The sequence below is a fragment of the Sminthopsis crassicaudata genome, chromosome 3, assembly GCF_048593235.1.
Source record: "Sminthopsis crassicaudata isolate SCR6 chromosome 3, ASM4859323v1, whole genome shotgun sequence".
Taxonomy (NCBI): domain Eukaryota; kingdom Metazoa; phylum Chordata; class Mammalia; order Dasyuromorphia; family Dasyuridae; genus Sminthopsis; species Sminthopsis crassicaudata.
In genome coordinates this window covers 84,687,037-84,703,745 of record NC_133619.1, presented here as the reverse complement: position 1 = coordinate 84,703,745, position 16,709 = coordinate 84,687,037, and the positions used below count along the sequence as shown (strand labels likewise).

Genomic DNA, 16,709 nt, shown 5'->3' with positions numbered 1-16,709 from the left:
TGATCTCATCTTATGCACTTAGCACTGCATTATACAATTGGTACATTTTTTTGATGTGTAGGTAATACTATAATTTATAAACTTCATTTGCTTTTTAATACTATTGGTCCCTCTAATTCTTTTGTTTAATGTAATAGTTATGTTTTATTTTAAAAGGGAACAGAAAGTAGTGAAGATGAAGAGGCCATTGTTGGACCAATGCCTGCAAAAGGACCAGTTGACTATAGTGTAACTAAAGAATTTGAATGGAGAGCTCAAAGAATGAAAGAAAAACTCACTAAAGGAAATGATGTAAGTATTTTAAATTTCTCTTTGGTGCTTATTGCTTGGTTGTAAATTTAGCAAGTCCATTTTACTTTACTGATTGACTGTTAACTGACAGCAACTTTGTCAAAAGCAACAATTGAAAAGTATAATTAGTAATTGATATAAAATGTTACATGTATTCTTATACTTTTTAAAATTTTAATTAAATATCTTACAAAGGATGAGTCCAGACCAGTTACAAGGGAAGCATGGATGACTGAGCTCCCTCCAGAACTGAAAGGCTTTGGTCTTGGCCCAAGAACTTTCAAGAGAAGAGCTGATGACAAATCTGGCGATCGATCAGTTTGGACAGATACTCCAGCCGACAAAGAAAGGAAAGCTAAAGTAAGCATTATTTCATTTACCCATGGCATACAGATTTTAAATAAGACAAATTTTATTCAAGAGGTGTGAGCAAGAGAAAAGAATCATATATAGTTTCAATTTCTACTAATGGCTAATAATCTATAGCAATCTCCTTAAGATATGAGTCTGACCAGGTCACTTCCCAATTCACAAGCTTACACTATCTTCCTGCTGCTTCTGAGATCAGACACAGACTCTTCTGTCCAGTATTCAAGGTTCTACTTTTTTTTAACTGCAGTTTGTGTTTCAGTTTTGTTTCATATTACTTTGTTTCGAGTTTTTCCCAGATGTGATTTACCATCTGCTTTACTTAACACTTGTTCCTTCCTTTCTCCTTCCCTTCCTTCCCTTCTCTCTCTCCCTTGCCTTGGACTGTTTCCCTGAAGCCTTCCCCTGAAATCTTCCCAGCTCCAAGTGATTTTTGCTTTATTTTCCTGAACCACTTTGGGAGAGCTCTCCTTTATCCTATCATAGCTTTTCTTGTGTTTTTACACACATAAATCTAGACCTGTGATTTCATAGGAATGTAAGCTACGTGAGGACAGGGAATATTTGACTTTTAGACTTTTTCCATCTTCATTGCATAGTATAGCATAGATCCTTAATAAATTTTTCTTGAATTGAATGACAAAAATAGTGAAGTCAAAAGAAGGACTATTAGTTATTAGGAAAAGATAATGTGCTTAGTCTTTAAGTATGTTAATTGAAGAACTTGTGGAATAGCTGAGTAGAGAGAAACCTTATAGCACTTTGAGGAAGAAGACTGAATGCTTTGAGAGAGATTGAGGAGTGACCTCATAGCATAAACAGCATGGAACCCAATTCAGTTGTTCAGGGAGGAAGTGTAGAAAGAAACAAGAGAAGTTGCTTAGATGAGCATGTGGAGAAGCCCACCTTGAGTAAAGGAGACAGAAGAAGCAGAGAAATGGGAGACAGGACGGGGAAGAGCTATGAATTCATAGCCCTACCTGAGGAATTATCTATATATAGGAGCTGTCTATTGCTGCCCTCTGGCCACAATCACATATGGGAAAAAGCTTACTTCCTATTGGTCTGGGGATCAGTCATTGAACAATTCAGTGACATTCACTTGGTTGACTTGTGTTTAATATTAGAAAATGTTAATTGGGGGGGATTCTATCTGAATTTGAAGCCACGGGAACATTGGTACATTAGGTAACATACCTCATATGTTTCAGAGGTAGGACTTCAACTCATATCTTTCTGGATCCAAGATGAGCTCTCTTTCCCCTACCCCCTTTCTAAAAATCAGGGGAGGGAATAGGGAAAGAAAGAGGAAAAAACCTGCCAATAATGCTGACAATTCGCACATTCATGTTTTTTCATCTCTCACATCTTTTGTCTAAATTCTCTTATAAATCTGCCACAAGCAGCCCATTGGATGCACTCAGGACCCACCCCTAAATCAGCTGACATTACTTAGGGACTATGGCCCATTCAGGCTTTCCATCCATTGTCTCTCAAACTTGTTTCAGGACCAGTCCACATCTCTTTAATTTCTTTTGTACTGTTTCTTATGAACAGTTCTTGTCTGCTAATCAGATCGTAGTGTTCTCATACGCACCATGCACTTCTCCCTAGCCTTTTGAGTGACTCATTATGTTTATTCTTCAGAGATTGTATTATCCCATTATTCATTATTCATAGTAGAAGAATATTGGTATTAAAAATATGGGCCTTTGTTTCAGAAAGAAGTTCATTAAAGTAATATCATTTCAATCCTTTGTGTAGTATACTTTAATTGCACAATACCATGATGGGTCTTTAAATGTACTATACAATTATCCAAATACAATCCAACCCACTCTCTTCCTCCTTTTCAGCGATCAATTCTCTATTCACTGTGTCCAAGTCATATATTGATGGTTGATCCTGTGGACCATCCTTTGAGTTGAACATCATAGTGTAGACAAATTACATTTTTTACCCACTTAGCTTTTCCAGTATATGTGGTTAGGCTGAACTCTTACATGACTATGGATTTCATCTAAGAGGTTGTACAATGTACTGGCACCTAATGTAACCAATAAATAGTTGTCTACAAACAGGAACTTCAAGACGACTTCATCACTTAGAGGGAATCTCTCTTCAATTTGGACCCTGATAGACTCTACATAGAAACCTTTGGCAAGCATATGTACCCATGTTTTATATTTACAGAGGAAAATTTAACAGAGTAATCTTTTAAGGAATTTTATATAGCCTTAACATATGAGAGAATCCTAACTGGAGGAGAGATTTTTTATGGTGGCGTTTTGCTGTGCTAAATCAAGGACTTTTTTAATCAGTAGACTGTAAAGTACAGTTAAGTAATCCCCTCTCAGTGAATAAGTGTGACCATAAAGATGTGGTTTTCTGTCTAATAATAAAACTGCATATCCTTTGATCTAGCAGTTTTTTTTTTTTTTTGTGGTGGCTAAGAATTGGAAATCAAAGCAATACCCATCAATTGAGGAATGGTTAATTAAGCTGTGGTATATGATTGTAATGGATTATTATTGTCCTATAAGAAATGATAAGCAAGATGATTTCAGAAAAGCCTGGAAAGACTTATATGAATTAATACATAGTGGAGTGAACAGAATCTGCAGAATGTTTTACACAGTAATAGCAGTATTGTTTGATGAAGAATTGTGAATGACTTAACTATTCTCAGCAATACAATGATGTAAGACAGTCCCAATGATTGGGGATATTCTCTGCCCTCAGAGAAGTAACTTATATTATTTGCATATAGACTGAAGCATGCTATTTTTTTCTTTCTTCCTTTCATTTTTTTCTTTTATTTGAGTCTTCTTATGCAAATAAATGGTTTACATAATTGCACATGTATGACCTTTATCTGATTACTTACCATCTCAGGGTGGGAAAGGAGAAACAGATTTTGAAACTCAAATTATAAAAAAAAAAATGTCCAAAAGTGGGGTGAGCAGGACCATCATCCATCTTGGAAAATTTGGGAAATCGGGACACTTAAAAAGGCAAGAAAGCATAAATGTTAGTAATTTTTAACATTTTGCACTGCTTACAGCCATCCCTAGCAATCATTATCCAACAGCTCTTGTAGAGATGGAACCTGGCAGGTAATTGCCTTTCAAGACCCAGAAATTGTGAAGGACCAACAGACTCTTCCTTCTGTCTTGCAAATGAAACCTTTCAGTGTCAACTCCCCCATTGGAATATAAGCTTGTAAAGAACTAGGATTCTCTGTTCTTGTATCCCCAGCACTTATCTTGGTGCACAGAATAAATATTTAGTAAATACTTTTTTATTCATACATTCAGTAACTAAAACGGATAATGGAGCATACATCCTAGTTTAAGCAACAAATTACAGCCTAAAAAAAGAAAGAAAAAAAAAAACACATGTGTGATGCTAGGTGACTAACTTGGCTTTACTCAGGATCATACATTTAAAATGGAAGAAGAGTATAGGAATAATTTAGAACAATCCTCTCATTTTATAAATAAGGAGCTGATGTGATCCTCATGGATAATGTGTATGACATTGTCAGATTCTAAAAGATAATTTCATGGTGCTGGTAAAATTACAAAAGCCTTAGAGACACAACACAGAATTTTAAAACAAAACTCTCTTCTCTCTTGTTTTACCACAGTCATTTAGCCTCATTATACTAATACAAAGAAATTTAGATCTTAGCTCTTCCCATCTGTTTTCTATCTAATAGTACTATTAGCATGACTAATGGGAGGGAACCTCATGACCCAGTCTTCAGTATTTTGTTACAGTTTAATCTGAATATTACTGGTATTGACATGTTTTTACTTATTTTTTTTCTTTTATGATTTAGTAATAATTTTTTTTTCCCATTCACTAGGAAGCACAGGAAGCAAAGAAACTAACCAGTAAGAATGATGAGGAACGTATATTATCAGTAAGGGACAAGAGATTGGCCGAGCAGGTGTCTTCATACAATGTGAGTGATAAAACAAAATGCTTCTCTCCTTTATTTTAACTTTTCCCACCCTCACTCTAATCCTCAAAGATATATACATGTACATATTACACCTGTTTATTTCCCTGCTTCCCTCTCTCTGCTTTCTCTTGAAAAATACCCAGCTCTGTTCGTTTCCATGGTAATATCACTTCAGCCTTTTTTTTTTTTAACTGCTGCTGAAAACAGTGTCAGACTTTTATAAAAATACCCTTTTGTGTAGGATCTTTTTTATATGTTCTCATATAATATTTTCAATTTGTATTTTATTTAAGTGACTCATGTCAGAACTTTGATTATTAGGGATAGACAGCCCTTTTTCTGAAATTGAGAGCCTCTCAAAGTTACTACAGATCATCAGTGTTCAAGAGTTTAAAGGAGAAACTGGTTTGGAATATTTGATGTAAAAGCCTAAACCCAGCGCAATCTAAAGGAATCACAGTTAACAGATTAATTGAGAATGTCGTTGTCTTTTTTCTTTTCTATTATAGTCGCTGGTATTTCTAAAAAATGCTTTCTAACTTCAAGAAATTTATACAAGTCATTGAGATTTTAGAACCCAAAGATTTTTTTCATTTCTTTTTGATGAAAATTTCCTCACTCCTCATTGATACTCATTTCAGTAGTTGTAACTACAGTCTTAAAGCTTGCCCCTTGGTCACACTTGCCTCTTGCTTACAGCATATACAGTGTTATTGAAGAGTATCTTCCTGGTTAACTTCCTGTGCTCCAGCTCAGACAGTAGCTATAGAAGAAGGAGCATCTCTTTTCTTGTCATTATTAAGACACCCAAAGGAAGAAAAGGAAGAGATATTTTAGTTGTTGTTCAGTTTCTAATGGCCACAGTCTTGTTTCATTATTCCTTTCTAGTTGCCCTTCATGGAAAGTCTGGTGTAAACCATTGCCAAAAATGAATCTCCCTGCACTTGATTATGGCTAGCCTTCTGATTATTGAGTTTGAAGCTTATCCACAATAACCCATTCCCATTAAATCAGTCAGATACTAAGCTGCCAGTCTTCAAGCAGAACTGAGTAGAATTAGAGATGACTAGATTTGAAGATATTTCCTATTGAGTCTGCCTCTCTGATCAACTTCAGAGCCAAAGATGATTACTTTAAAATATTTATTAAGAACTGTCATCCCTCCTCTCTCCTCCACTTTCACAGCTATTGATAATTGAATAGAAGTCTTATTTTCTTTTACCAAACTCTTCTTTCCTATATTGACACATTGAATTGTATAGGGTGTTTCTTTGCATCCCTAATGCTAGCTAGTAAACTGAAAGAAAGAGGCTTTTATGTTCACAGTGCAACATTTAAGAGTCTTTCCACGATTTACAAGAGACAGTTTTTCCACCTCTATATTTTAAAAACTCCAGCAAATGGTAACTCATCAAGAGAACAAGTATGTTTTTGGTCCTCCATTGATAATCTGTAGCTTATTAAGTTATTATTAGAGAGCATTGCTTTATGCACAAGTATACAACCTTAGAATAATTATTCTTACATGGAAAATAAAAACTTAAATTTTTAAAACTTATTTTTCTTAACGTTTTAAAAATTGGCTAGTATCACACATTTTCCTAATAGTTTTCTCTCCAGATTATATTGAGAAGATATACTTCTCATTATATTTTCACTATTTATTTCTCTCCCATAAATTTAGCATCTTTGGTCATATTTATATAACATAAACTTTGTTATGTTACCTTGGTAATAAAATAGTACAATAGAAAAATCACTATATTTGGAGTTAGAAAGTCTGCATTTGCTTTGCCATATTCAACCTGAAAGATTGGGCAACACACTTAACCTCATCTGTAAAATGAAGCAGCTGTACTAGGTGACTTCCAAAGTCCTTAACTTTAATTGGGTTTAATCTCTTTAGTACAGAAATACTCAATTGACTTATGATGAATCTATTATTTTTCAATTCATATATTTGATTGTTACTTTTAGTTCTGGCTTTTTGTTTTTCAAATTTGTGTCTCTCCTTAATTTCTCAGCCAAAAACCTCTAAATTGGTTAATTATCACTCTCAATCTTTCTTTGAATTTCTTCTTTGTACTATTAGAGATTAAGTGACTGTCACTGAAGCACCATTAATGACTGAAAACACCATTTTTTAATAGCCCTGAAATAAAAATTTGGCTTTTCTAGCCTTTCTTTCACCTTTTCCATATTTTTCCTTTATGTAATAATATAGTAATGACTATCTGCTGCTCATGATTATTATTGAGGAATATATACTATCTAAATTTTAGCATCATTTGATATATTCATGTTAAGAGGCTCTATAAGATCTTATAATTTTTTTTTTCCCCCTTCAGTCAAACTCTCCACTGGAGTATTAAAATGTTTGCAGATCCTTAGATCTTTTTTTCTCAGTGGTTACAGCTAATGTAGGTCCTAAACTGTCCTAAAGGTTACATTAACTGTACTTTTCCCCTATCTTTGGTTTTTGAAAAGGCAGCAGGGAGTTGGACATTACTCTTTTTGATGTTGACTACTATTATGGAATATACTTCAGCAGATTTCATCATTGTGATGTTCATGCTAAGATTTTCATTTCCTCTTCCACATATGCCCCTTTCTACTCCACCCCAGGATTCAAAAAGATCGGAATCTCTTATGGACATACATCACAAAAAATTAAAGAACAAGACAGTTGAAGATAAAAATAAGCCCCAGGAGAGAAGGCCATTTGACCGTGATCAGGATCTCAAAGTCAACAGGTTTGATGAAGCCCAGAAGAAAGCTCTGATTAAGAAATCCAGAGAGCTAAACAGCCGGTTTTCACATGGCAAAGGCAACATGTTTTTATGATGTGAGTATCCTACTCTTTACAGCAAGGTGTATTTTCATACTTCTGTACTTTGAAGTTATGGATTCATTTACTAGATGTGTAAATAGTCTTTTATTTGTATGCAAAATGTATTTTATTTTAAAAGACAGCCAATTATAATACTGCCTTTCTGTATAAATAAAATCTTTGGTTTTTGAAACTCAGCTTGAAAAGAAAATGTAGTTTAATGACAACAATCTCTTGCATTGGAATTAACAGTCAAAAAAAGAGCCTTGCTTTCTGAAATGTTAAAAAAAAAAAAAAAAATTTAAATGTAATCATAAGTTTCAGAATTGACATAAAGCTATAGTTAAGCCCTAGGAAAGTACAGCTCATTAAAAGTAAAAGTAAGGAGATTTGTCAGCAGTCTTTTTAGAAACATATATTTAATTTAACCAAAAAATACTGTTTAAAAGTAGTTTGCCTTGCCGTGATGATTCTTAAAGACTGTTCTTAAAGTCCAAGATGCTTCTTTTTTATACTCATTCCCTAGCTCTATTTTATATTACGGAATGAGATGATGATGGAATAATTAACATTTCTTTCTTTAAAAAACTTTTATCTTTATCATCTATTCATACCTTAAACTGAAAAACCTATTAAAACAATCATAGATATTTTACTGACTGATTAAGTGGGGAAAAAAAAACATTTAAAGCTATAGCTATAGATGAATGTATTGAACCTTTTTATCCTACGTCATGGAGGAATGGGATGGACTGGAGAGGAATTGTAATTTCATGTAGTAAAGTAAGTGAAGGATAATTCTCTTTGCCCTACCTTTATTTTGTATTAGTCTTTTCTTTTTAGTCTATTCTTTCATATTACCTTTTATTGCTTTTAAAATGTGAAAGCAGAAGAAAATAATGATCCGTATATAGAATGCAATACTCTCTGCTTCTTTGGATTGGCTTTTCTATTGATAATTATTGTGAGCTTTTCTTCTCATTATTTTATTATGGTATAAAAGCTTAACAAGCACAGGATGTTGCTATAAAATCATTGAAAGTTTAGACCTGTGCTAAAGTCCTTGGAACCAGCACCCTATAAGATTGTTGCTATCTTCACCAACTTTGACCACAAATTATGCCTCCCTGATTCAGAGTCTACTATGAGGGAAACATTTGTAAAATGTCTTCTAACCTAAGATTTCTGGGCATTTCTCTCTAAACAGTAGCCTGTTCCAGTAATCACTTCTTAGTAAAATTATTGTTTTGTTTTGTTTTGTTTTTAAATAGAAATAGGATCTATTATGTGTACTTGAAGGTAAGAACAATCATTTTTTGTTCAGGCCTTACAACAAAGCCATCTTAACCTTTGGATTTTCTTAGGGAGTAAATTTTCATAGTTTATTCATGAACATTTAAAAGTTTTCAGATAATTAATTTATTTAGGCAGCTATTTTAGAGCAATCATGAATGCCATTTTATTTACAGATGGCTAAATCCCCTGAATAGGAGAAATATAAGTGGGAGATTCATGCAACCTTTAATTTCATTTTCCCAAATAAAGGTATTAAGATAACTTGTTAATACTTTAAGCAATTCTCCTTACTACGTTAGACATAAAGCTATAATCCCAGATGCAAATTTCATTACTCATATTCTCTAACAAATTAATCACATTTGTTCCGCTGGTGCTTTGTTCTGGTTTGGAAAAAGCACATGGGGCTAACATCCGTAATGAGAAAATTAATTTTTATTGAAAACTCAATTTTGGCTTTTCACCATCTTATGTAAATGGAATGAACTGTTAGGTCACATCATTGTACAGATAGATTTCCCTCTCTCTCTGTAGTATTGTCTCTCCTAACACTCACAAATGTAAATAATAGCTCACTAAAGAAGATGAAAAGATGAATTTATCACTTTCTAAAACAGAGTGGACAATGGTTTCACTCATATGTCACTAAACAAAGCTTAACTTCGGTTTGGAAAACTGAACTAGATGAATTTTGGAAAATTCAACTGGACAAGAATTCAGGGTGCAACTTTTTCTTCTTACCACCTTCTAAAATATAAAGATTTCCTTGCCTTCATTTAGTTTTGCCTTTAAAAATAATTTACCAGGATAAGTATTTTAATAGTGTATTTATATACAGCAGTTCTTTTCAGAAATTCTGGGAAAAGTCTTCGTGAAATTTTAAAGCTTTATTATCATTTGAAGCCAAATTTTATCTTTAGGTATTTTGTTACTCCTTTCTTAGGCAGAAAAATTAAGTTCAACATTAAGATTCCCAGCCCTGCTGTTAACACACGGAGTCATTTAAGTAACTTTTCTTTTTGCAACATTCTGCTTATTAAACATAGATATTCTGTGACTAATAAAATATTTTAGATTTTAAGATGATATTTTTGCACAAAACTCTTACAGTTAGCATTCTTCTCTCCATGCTGAGGAGTATATGCCGCCTCCCCCACGTCCCAAGGGAGGATATGCTCCCTTATATTCACATGTCTGTATGTTTGAAGGACACATTCATTGGCACACTAGATCCAAGAAGTTGCTTTGAACTACCTTTAATGACAGTCTAAGAAGCAAAGGGATAAGTACTAGGCTTGAGCTTTTATCTCTGAGCCTTCAGAGATCTAAGATTTCTACAGGCGTGATACTCTTGGCACTGTAGCAGATGGCCATTTATCTAGCCTTTGCAAATTCCTGTGGTCAGTCAGCCGGAAGGGAAGTAGCCTCTCCAAACATAGCTAAGCTGAGTCCTCCAATAAAAGCTGCACAGAAAATGAATGGATAGATGCAGAGAAGGAAATTGTTCTTCCCCTTGTTGAGCCCTTCAGAGGCTTTTTGAAATCCAGTCTCTGATACCATGTCAGAGATTTGGGTTTATCTTCACACCAACAATTGAGTTTAGGGAATTTTCAATTGAAAAAGAGCTTTGATTAATGAAATGTTTAGGAAGCATTTTAATGGTCTTTCCTTCTGACCTTAGCATTTAAGACTGTCTCAAGGAACAGCTGACATTGCCCATAAAGCAATTCCTTTAAATTGTGGGAAAAGCTAATAAGTCATATTGATTTAGATATTCATAGCTAATTGGTTACTAGGCTGTAGGTAAGTAAAAAGTTGTATGTGTATAAATTTTTTCTGGACTAAAAAGAATATGATAACAATGCTGTTTTTATTAAATAAACCAAACTCTTGTGTGTTTTATGCTCATACATTTGGATTAATCATTGTCCTCCAAATACCCATCTTGCTAACATTTGTATCTGGTTTTGATGATTGCTAAGTAATAGTTTAGGAAATTGCTTTATGCATTTTGTTGAGATTAGTTGCTACATATTCACCTGTTACTAATATCTTAGAGCTTTCTAATTAATTACTTTTTAATTACTCTTTTTGACCCATTTGACTATAAAAAATGTTATAGCATTCATACATAATTTGTCTTTTTTTTTTTTTTTTAAACAAAGCTGCTAATGTCATGAATAATAACACTTATGACAGCATTTAAGAATCTAAGCCCTTGGAAGATGGATTGTTATTACATATAGAAACCGAAGACTGCTTTACAAGCTGCCATTATCTCTTCCCCTTTTGGGCATTCATACATTTTGCTAGAAGAAATACTCTCCATTGAGTCATTCCTAATAAGAATTAGCATGAAGAAAAAGGATAGACAATCTGGCCCTCTGAACAGAAACAAATGAGGATCTGTACTGTATTATATCAGTGTATTTTGAATTTGTATTTGATGCCAAAATGGGATTTAAAACTCAAGTCATAAGAAATTATGTTTCCTTCTGCAGGAAAGGTTAACTTTTTAAACTCAAAAATCAGTTTACATTTATCCCTAGTGTGAAATATAAATATGGAAAATGGGTATAGGCTGCTCTCTCCAGTCTTGTCATTATGAACTTTACAATAAAAGAACTGTTTTTTAAAAAGTGTTTCCAAGATGAGATGCTTAACCTGGAAATCAAGGTTTGTTTAATAATGTAAAGTGATTTTTTCTGGTGTAAGGAGGCCTCACAAAGAAGTTATTGGGGTTGTTTGTTATCTTAGTGTCAAGGTGAGTGTTGAGGCTTTGTTAAATGTATATAACCCAGGCAAGAAAAATCATGATGAAGTTTAAAGCCCTATGCAATTCGGAGGAGGAAGGAGGAAGAAGGAAGAAGATAGACATTAAGTAATATTAAAAATCTCGATTTTCTACTACAAATTTAGTTTAATTAACATTTATTTAACATCAGCTATGTGCTAAGTACTGGGGTTCATAGGGAAGAAACACATAAAAAGCTTTTGTCCCAAAATATGCTGGATTTTGAAATCAGAAAGCTAAGTTCAAGTGAAGACTGCCGCTTAAAACCTCTAGACAAACTACTTAGCTTCTGCCTTGTTTTCCCTAACTAAAAAGCAGAGGTGATGACTTCAGAGGTCACAGCTAAGTCTGTGATCCTCAGGAGTGGCTGAACAAATTAGAAATGCCGGTGAATATTATTGTCCTATTAGAAATAATGAAAATGGATAGTTTCAGGACTAATTTATGAAGTAATCCAGAGTGAAGTGAAGAAACAAAAAGTTTATACCATAACATTGTGAAAGCAACCCTGAAAGACTTAAAAACTCTGTTCACAATAACTAACCACAGTTTGCAGAACCACTCATAAAACATGGTTCCTTCTGCCATAGAGGCAAAGGACTCAGTGCAGAATTAAGACAAATAGTCTTTGGACAAGGCCAATGTGGGGATTGTTTTTACTTGACTTTTTCAAAAGGCTTTTTGTTTGTTTGTTTTGTTTTCCAAGGCAGGAAGGAATGAAGGGAGATAAGAGAAAGAAAATAGATTTTTGTTCATTATGATTTTTTTAATGAAAAATCAAGTCTGAATTTATGCTATTCAACTGGAGATTCAACATGTGCTCACATAAATAAAGATAACGCAATAAAAAGAAAAGCACAAATTCAACTACCTCATTAGCTGACTGCAGAAAAGACCATCATCAGGTCATGCTTTACAAAAGCCCACCTAGCTGACTACTACAGCCATCTTTCTATCTGCCTTGCTTCTTCTCAGGACCTGGAACAGCACTTTTGCCCTCTTGTTTGGTAAGACTGGAACAAAGTTCAGATTCAACTAGCCTGCTTATACTTAGGTAGCCTCAAGCCAGACATGTTTCACAACCCAGCCAGCCTTGTCCCTTACCTTGGGCACAAAAATTAAAATGATTCTACCATTGAATTCCAATAGACTTGGGATGGAAAATGCCACTGGCATCCAGAGAGAAAACTATGGACATTGAATGTGAATTAAAGCATAGTATTTTCACCTTTCATTGTTGTTTGCTTGTTTTTCTTTCTCATGTTTTTTTCCCTTTTGACCCAATTTTTCTTGGGCAATGTGGCAAATGTGGAAATATGTTTAAAAGAATTGCATATATTTAACCTGTATCAAATTGTCTTGGGGAAGAAGGAGGGAAAAATTCATAACAAAGTTGTACAAAAATGAATGTTGAAAAAATTTTACAGGTATTTGGAAAAATAAAACAAGTTTAAAAAAAAAAAAACAACTTTGTGGACTGGCTTCTCTATGAATCAACACAACATCCTTGTGACTCTTGAGATACTCCTTTCCCTGGCCCCAATCTCCATAACTGTTGGTTCTCCCCATTAAAATTGTCCTTTTATAAAGAACATTTACAAAGAGACTGTCTCCTATTTATTTGACAATAAGCACTTAATATTTGTTTCATTCATCCAGAAAAGCTTCCTGAAAGGTAGAGCCTGAATACAACCTTAAAAGAAAGTAAGGATTTCTTTATGGTTCAAGGTATGTAGGTACTAGTGCGTAGTACCCATTTAAATAGAATTAAGTGACATCAGATCTGAGGAACTTAAGGGGGAAGTTAGAGGAGTGTGGTTAACCCAATCAGATGTCTGTAGTGAATTTAGCATTAGGGTCAGAAAAACAGCAGGTCAAAATTTTAATGCCAATCAGACTGGCAAGTGACTGCTACACTTCTACCTTAGATGATATAGAAAGACCCACTCTCAAAAACAAACAAAAAAATGAGAAAGGAGGCCAATGAGTTTTGAAGTGAAGGGGGGGGGGAGTCATTTTCAATAGTTATTGTATAAATTAGTCATTTAGTAAATGATCTTCTGGAGCATAGGAATCCTGAATTATTATAAGGGATTGGGGATTATCTGAAAGGATAAGAATAATGAGTAATATAGGAAAGCAAAAGAAAGGTGTGATTAAGACCTTAATATTTAAATTACTCTGAAAATTGAAAACATGTTAATCATAGAGCTATGAGGGACATCAGATATTATCTGGACCAATGTTTTCTAAACTTTTTTGATCAGACACCTCTCCCTATCAGTTAAAGAATACTGGTATATTCTCATTCACTTAGTTCAACTTTTTCTTGTTGAATCATTTCAGACATGTTCAACTCTTCTTGACTCCATTTGAGGAGCAGCTGTGTGGAGGATAGTATCACCAAAGTCCAGTAAAGAAGCCGTAATGAGCTGAACTAGACTTTGTGATTGGAAAGAATGAAAGGAAGATTGACAAGTCTTGGCAACTCTTTTGATAGGTGCAATGATGATGACTGAGAAGTAAAAATAGCCATTGTAAACCTGAGTGAAGGGAAGGATCCACTGAAATGTGTCATATAGATAGGATCCATCCAGGGTTGCTCATCTTTCACCCAAAATGAAGAGGAAAGTAGACAGGGCACTTTGATCACTGTGAGAGAGTACAGTCTCCCGTCTAGTGGGGTATCTACCATAATTATGAAGGGATCTGGGGGATAAGAGAGAGAAATGAGGAGGGGGGCAACAAAATAGTAGATCTCTATGGTATATGGGCAATTGCTGTTAAGACTGTAACTAATCTGAGGGTTTGACCCCCAAATGCAAGTTGGGAATTATATATCATAGAGGGAGAAGTGGGGGAACAGGACTCACACTTTACAGAAGAAACGGAGCTAGAATTCTAAGTCTCCTGACCCTGAGCCCAGTATAGAGAGTTTCACACATTACATTCCCTCCATTTACAATCAAATAAGTTTGCATAAACTTGCTGCATGGATCAGTGACAGTGGCCCAAGCAGAAACTGAAAAGATCTGAATTTCTAGCTTCCAGACCCAAGAAAAAAGAAGACGCCCTCTTGTGGACTTCTAGATAATGCAAATTTACAACAAACTCCGGAATTTGAGACTTGAACACTAGAGAGTATTTATTTCATTGCTGTTTTTGATTATTTTATTTCAAGTGCAGTTTTTTTTTTAAGTCAGTCTTTAGGTAAACCAAATTAAAAGTTAATAATCCTTGCTTGAGGATTGTTGAATGCTTCATAATATCATAAGCATATTGTCTCCACCCTGAATTTATCAAACAGACTTTCTTAAGGATGTAAGGATCTTGGTCCAAATGTCACAACCTGTCTCCCTCCCCCCCCCCCCCAAGTCATAGAAGGCAATCTGTATTTTTTTTTTTTTTTTTTTTTTGCATTTATCCTAGTAAGAAAGGGAGCAACTGTAGATTGTCACTTCAGAAACTGCCTCTTGGCTTGAAGTTGAAACTCCCCCGGCCATTTTTATGTAAATGTTCCAACCATGATTAGATAGGGCTTGCTAAGTATAAACACAGATGTTTTGTAGAAGCAATAAAGAGGGAGGGAGGGAGAGGGAGAGAGACAGACACTGAGAGAAAGAAAAGAAAGAGGAGGGAAAGGAGAGAGAGGAGAGAAGGAAAGAGAAAAGAGGAGAGAGGAAGAGGGAAAGGGAGAAAGAGAGAGAGAGCTAGAGTCTTCTGGAATACTTAAATTGTGGTTTGTAACACTGCATAATTTAGTCCTGCATTTTCTAAAAGCTGCATCAGGCAATCTCTGAATCTAAGGATTTTTTATTTTATTGCTTAGATTACTATGAATTTCTTTTCAGATTTTATTCTTGGTAAATTAATCAAATCAAAGCCTAAAGAGGACCAGGACTGTAAGACCATATCTTATCTAAACTTTTTAACTCAATCAGTGTCAGCAATTCTTTACACACTTAATAAACTTTTGAAGAATTAAATTAGCAATCGTCATTTCTTCTCTCAGTAATTTGCAAGATCCTACTAGTAACATAGTTTAAGAGCTAGAAGTTAGAGAGCATTTTTTGATCCAATGCCTTCCCTAGACAGATTAGGAAATAAAGGGCAAGAAATGAAAATACTTATTCAAAGTCATAGAGGAGATTTGACCAAATCCAATGCTGTTCTTGTAGGAGCAACAAATGGGGAATAAGGATCATGGGCAGATACTGAAGGATTAGATCTTTATATTTGTGACAGCACATGTAATGGATGCTTAATAAATAATGTTGGCTATTATGACTGGCAAATAGCTGTATTTTCCACATAAGATCAAGTATTTAAGAGTTTCACGTTTTCTGTTTGTGGCAGTTCTGTTTGTAGTGGCTAGAAGTTGGAAACTGAATGTCCATCAATTGGAGAATGGCTGAATAAATTATGGTATATGAATATTATGGAAGAAATGACCAGCAGGAGGATTTCAGAAAAGCCTGGAGAGATTTATGTGAATTGATGCTGAGTGAAATGAGCAGGACTAGGAGATCATTATATACTTCAACAACAATATTATATGATGATCAATTCTGATGGACAATGAGATGATTCAAGCAAGTTCCAATTGTTCAGTAATAAGGAGAGTCAGCTACACCCAGAGAAAGAACTATGGGAAATGAGTGTGGACCACAACATGACATTTTCACTCTTTCTGTTGTTTGCTTGTATTTTCGTTTTCCTTCTCAGGTTTTTTTCTTTCTTTCTAGATCCAATTTTTCTTGTGCAGCAAGACAACTGAATAAATATGTATACATATATTGTATTTAACATATACTTTAACATATTTAACATGTATTGGAAGACCTGCCATCTAGGGAGGGGGTGGGGATAAGGAGGGGAAAAGTTGGAACAAAAGGTTTTGCAATTGTCAATGCTGAAAATTACCCATGCATATATCTTGTAAATAAAAAGCTATAATAATAATAAAAAGAGTTTCCTATTTTCATTCTATATTCCTTTTAAGTGAACATCCTAAGGTTTCTCTGTACTAGGGCTTTACTACATTGGATGCTTTATAAAAGCTATAATTTATCACAGCCTGAAAATGGCATTACCTTTAAAAAAAATTAATTGACTTAAAGGATCCTGAAAATATTGGGAGATCTAATGGTCTTTGCAAG

The 16,709-nt window shown here is 34.4% G+C and overlaps 1 protein-coding gene across 5 annotated transcripts in view; it reads left to right on the top strand.

Moving 5' to 3' along the window:
- Positions 1-16,339, top strand: part of GPALPP1 (GPALPP motifs containing 1) — a 38,229-nt gene extending 21,890 nt beyond the window's left edge. The window contains exons 5-9 of one of the 5 annotated variants that reach the window (XM_074299143.1): positions 157-291; positions 487-651; positions 4,532-4,630; positions 7,256-7,475; positions 15,907-16,339. In XM_074299143.1, the coding sequence (XP_074155244.1) occupies positions 157-291; positions 487-651; positions 4,532-4,630; positions 7,256-7,474 (618 nt within the window). In that variant the 3' untranslated portion in view covers position 7,475; positions 15,907-16,339. Of the gene's footprint in view, positions 1-156; positions 292-486; positions 652-4,531; positions 4,631-7,255; positions 7,476-10,921; positions 12,783-15,906 lie in introns of those variants that run through there. The other 4 variants (XM_074299144.1, XM_074299142.1, XM_074299141.1 and 1 more) reach the window with 4 other exon arrangements.
- Positions 16,340-16,709: the final 370 nt, after the last annotated feature.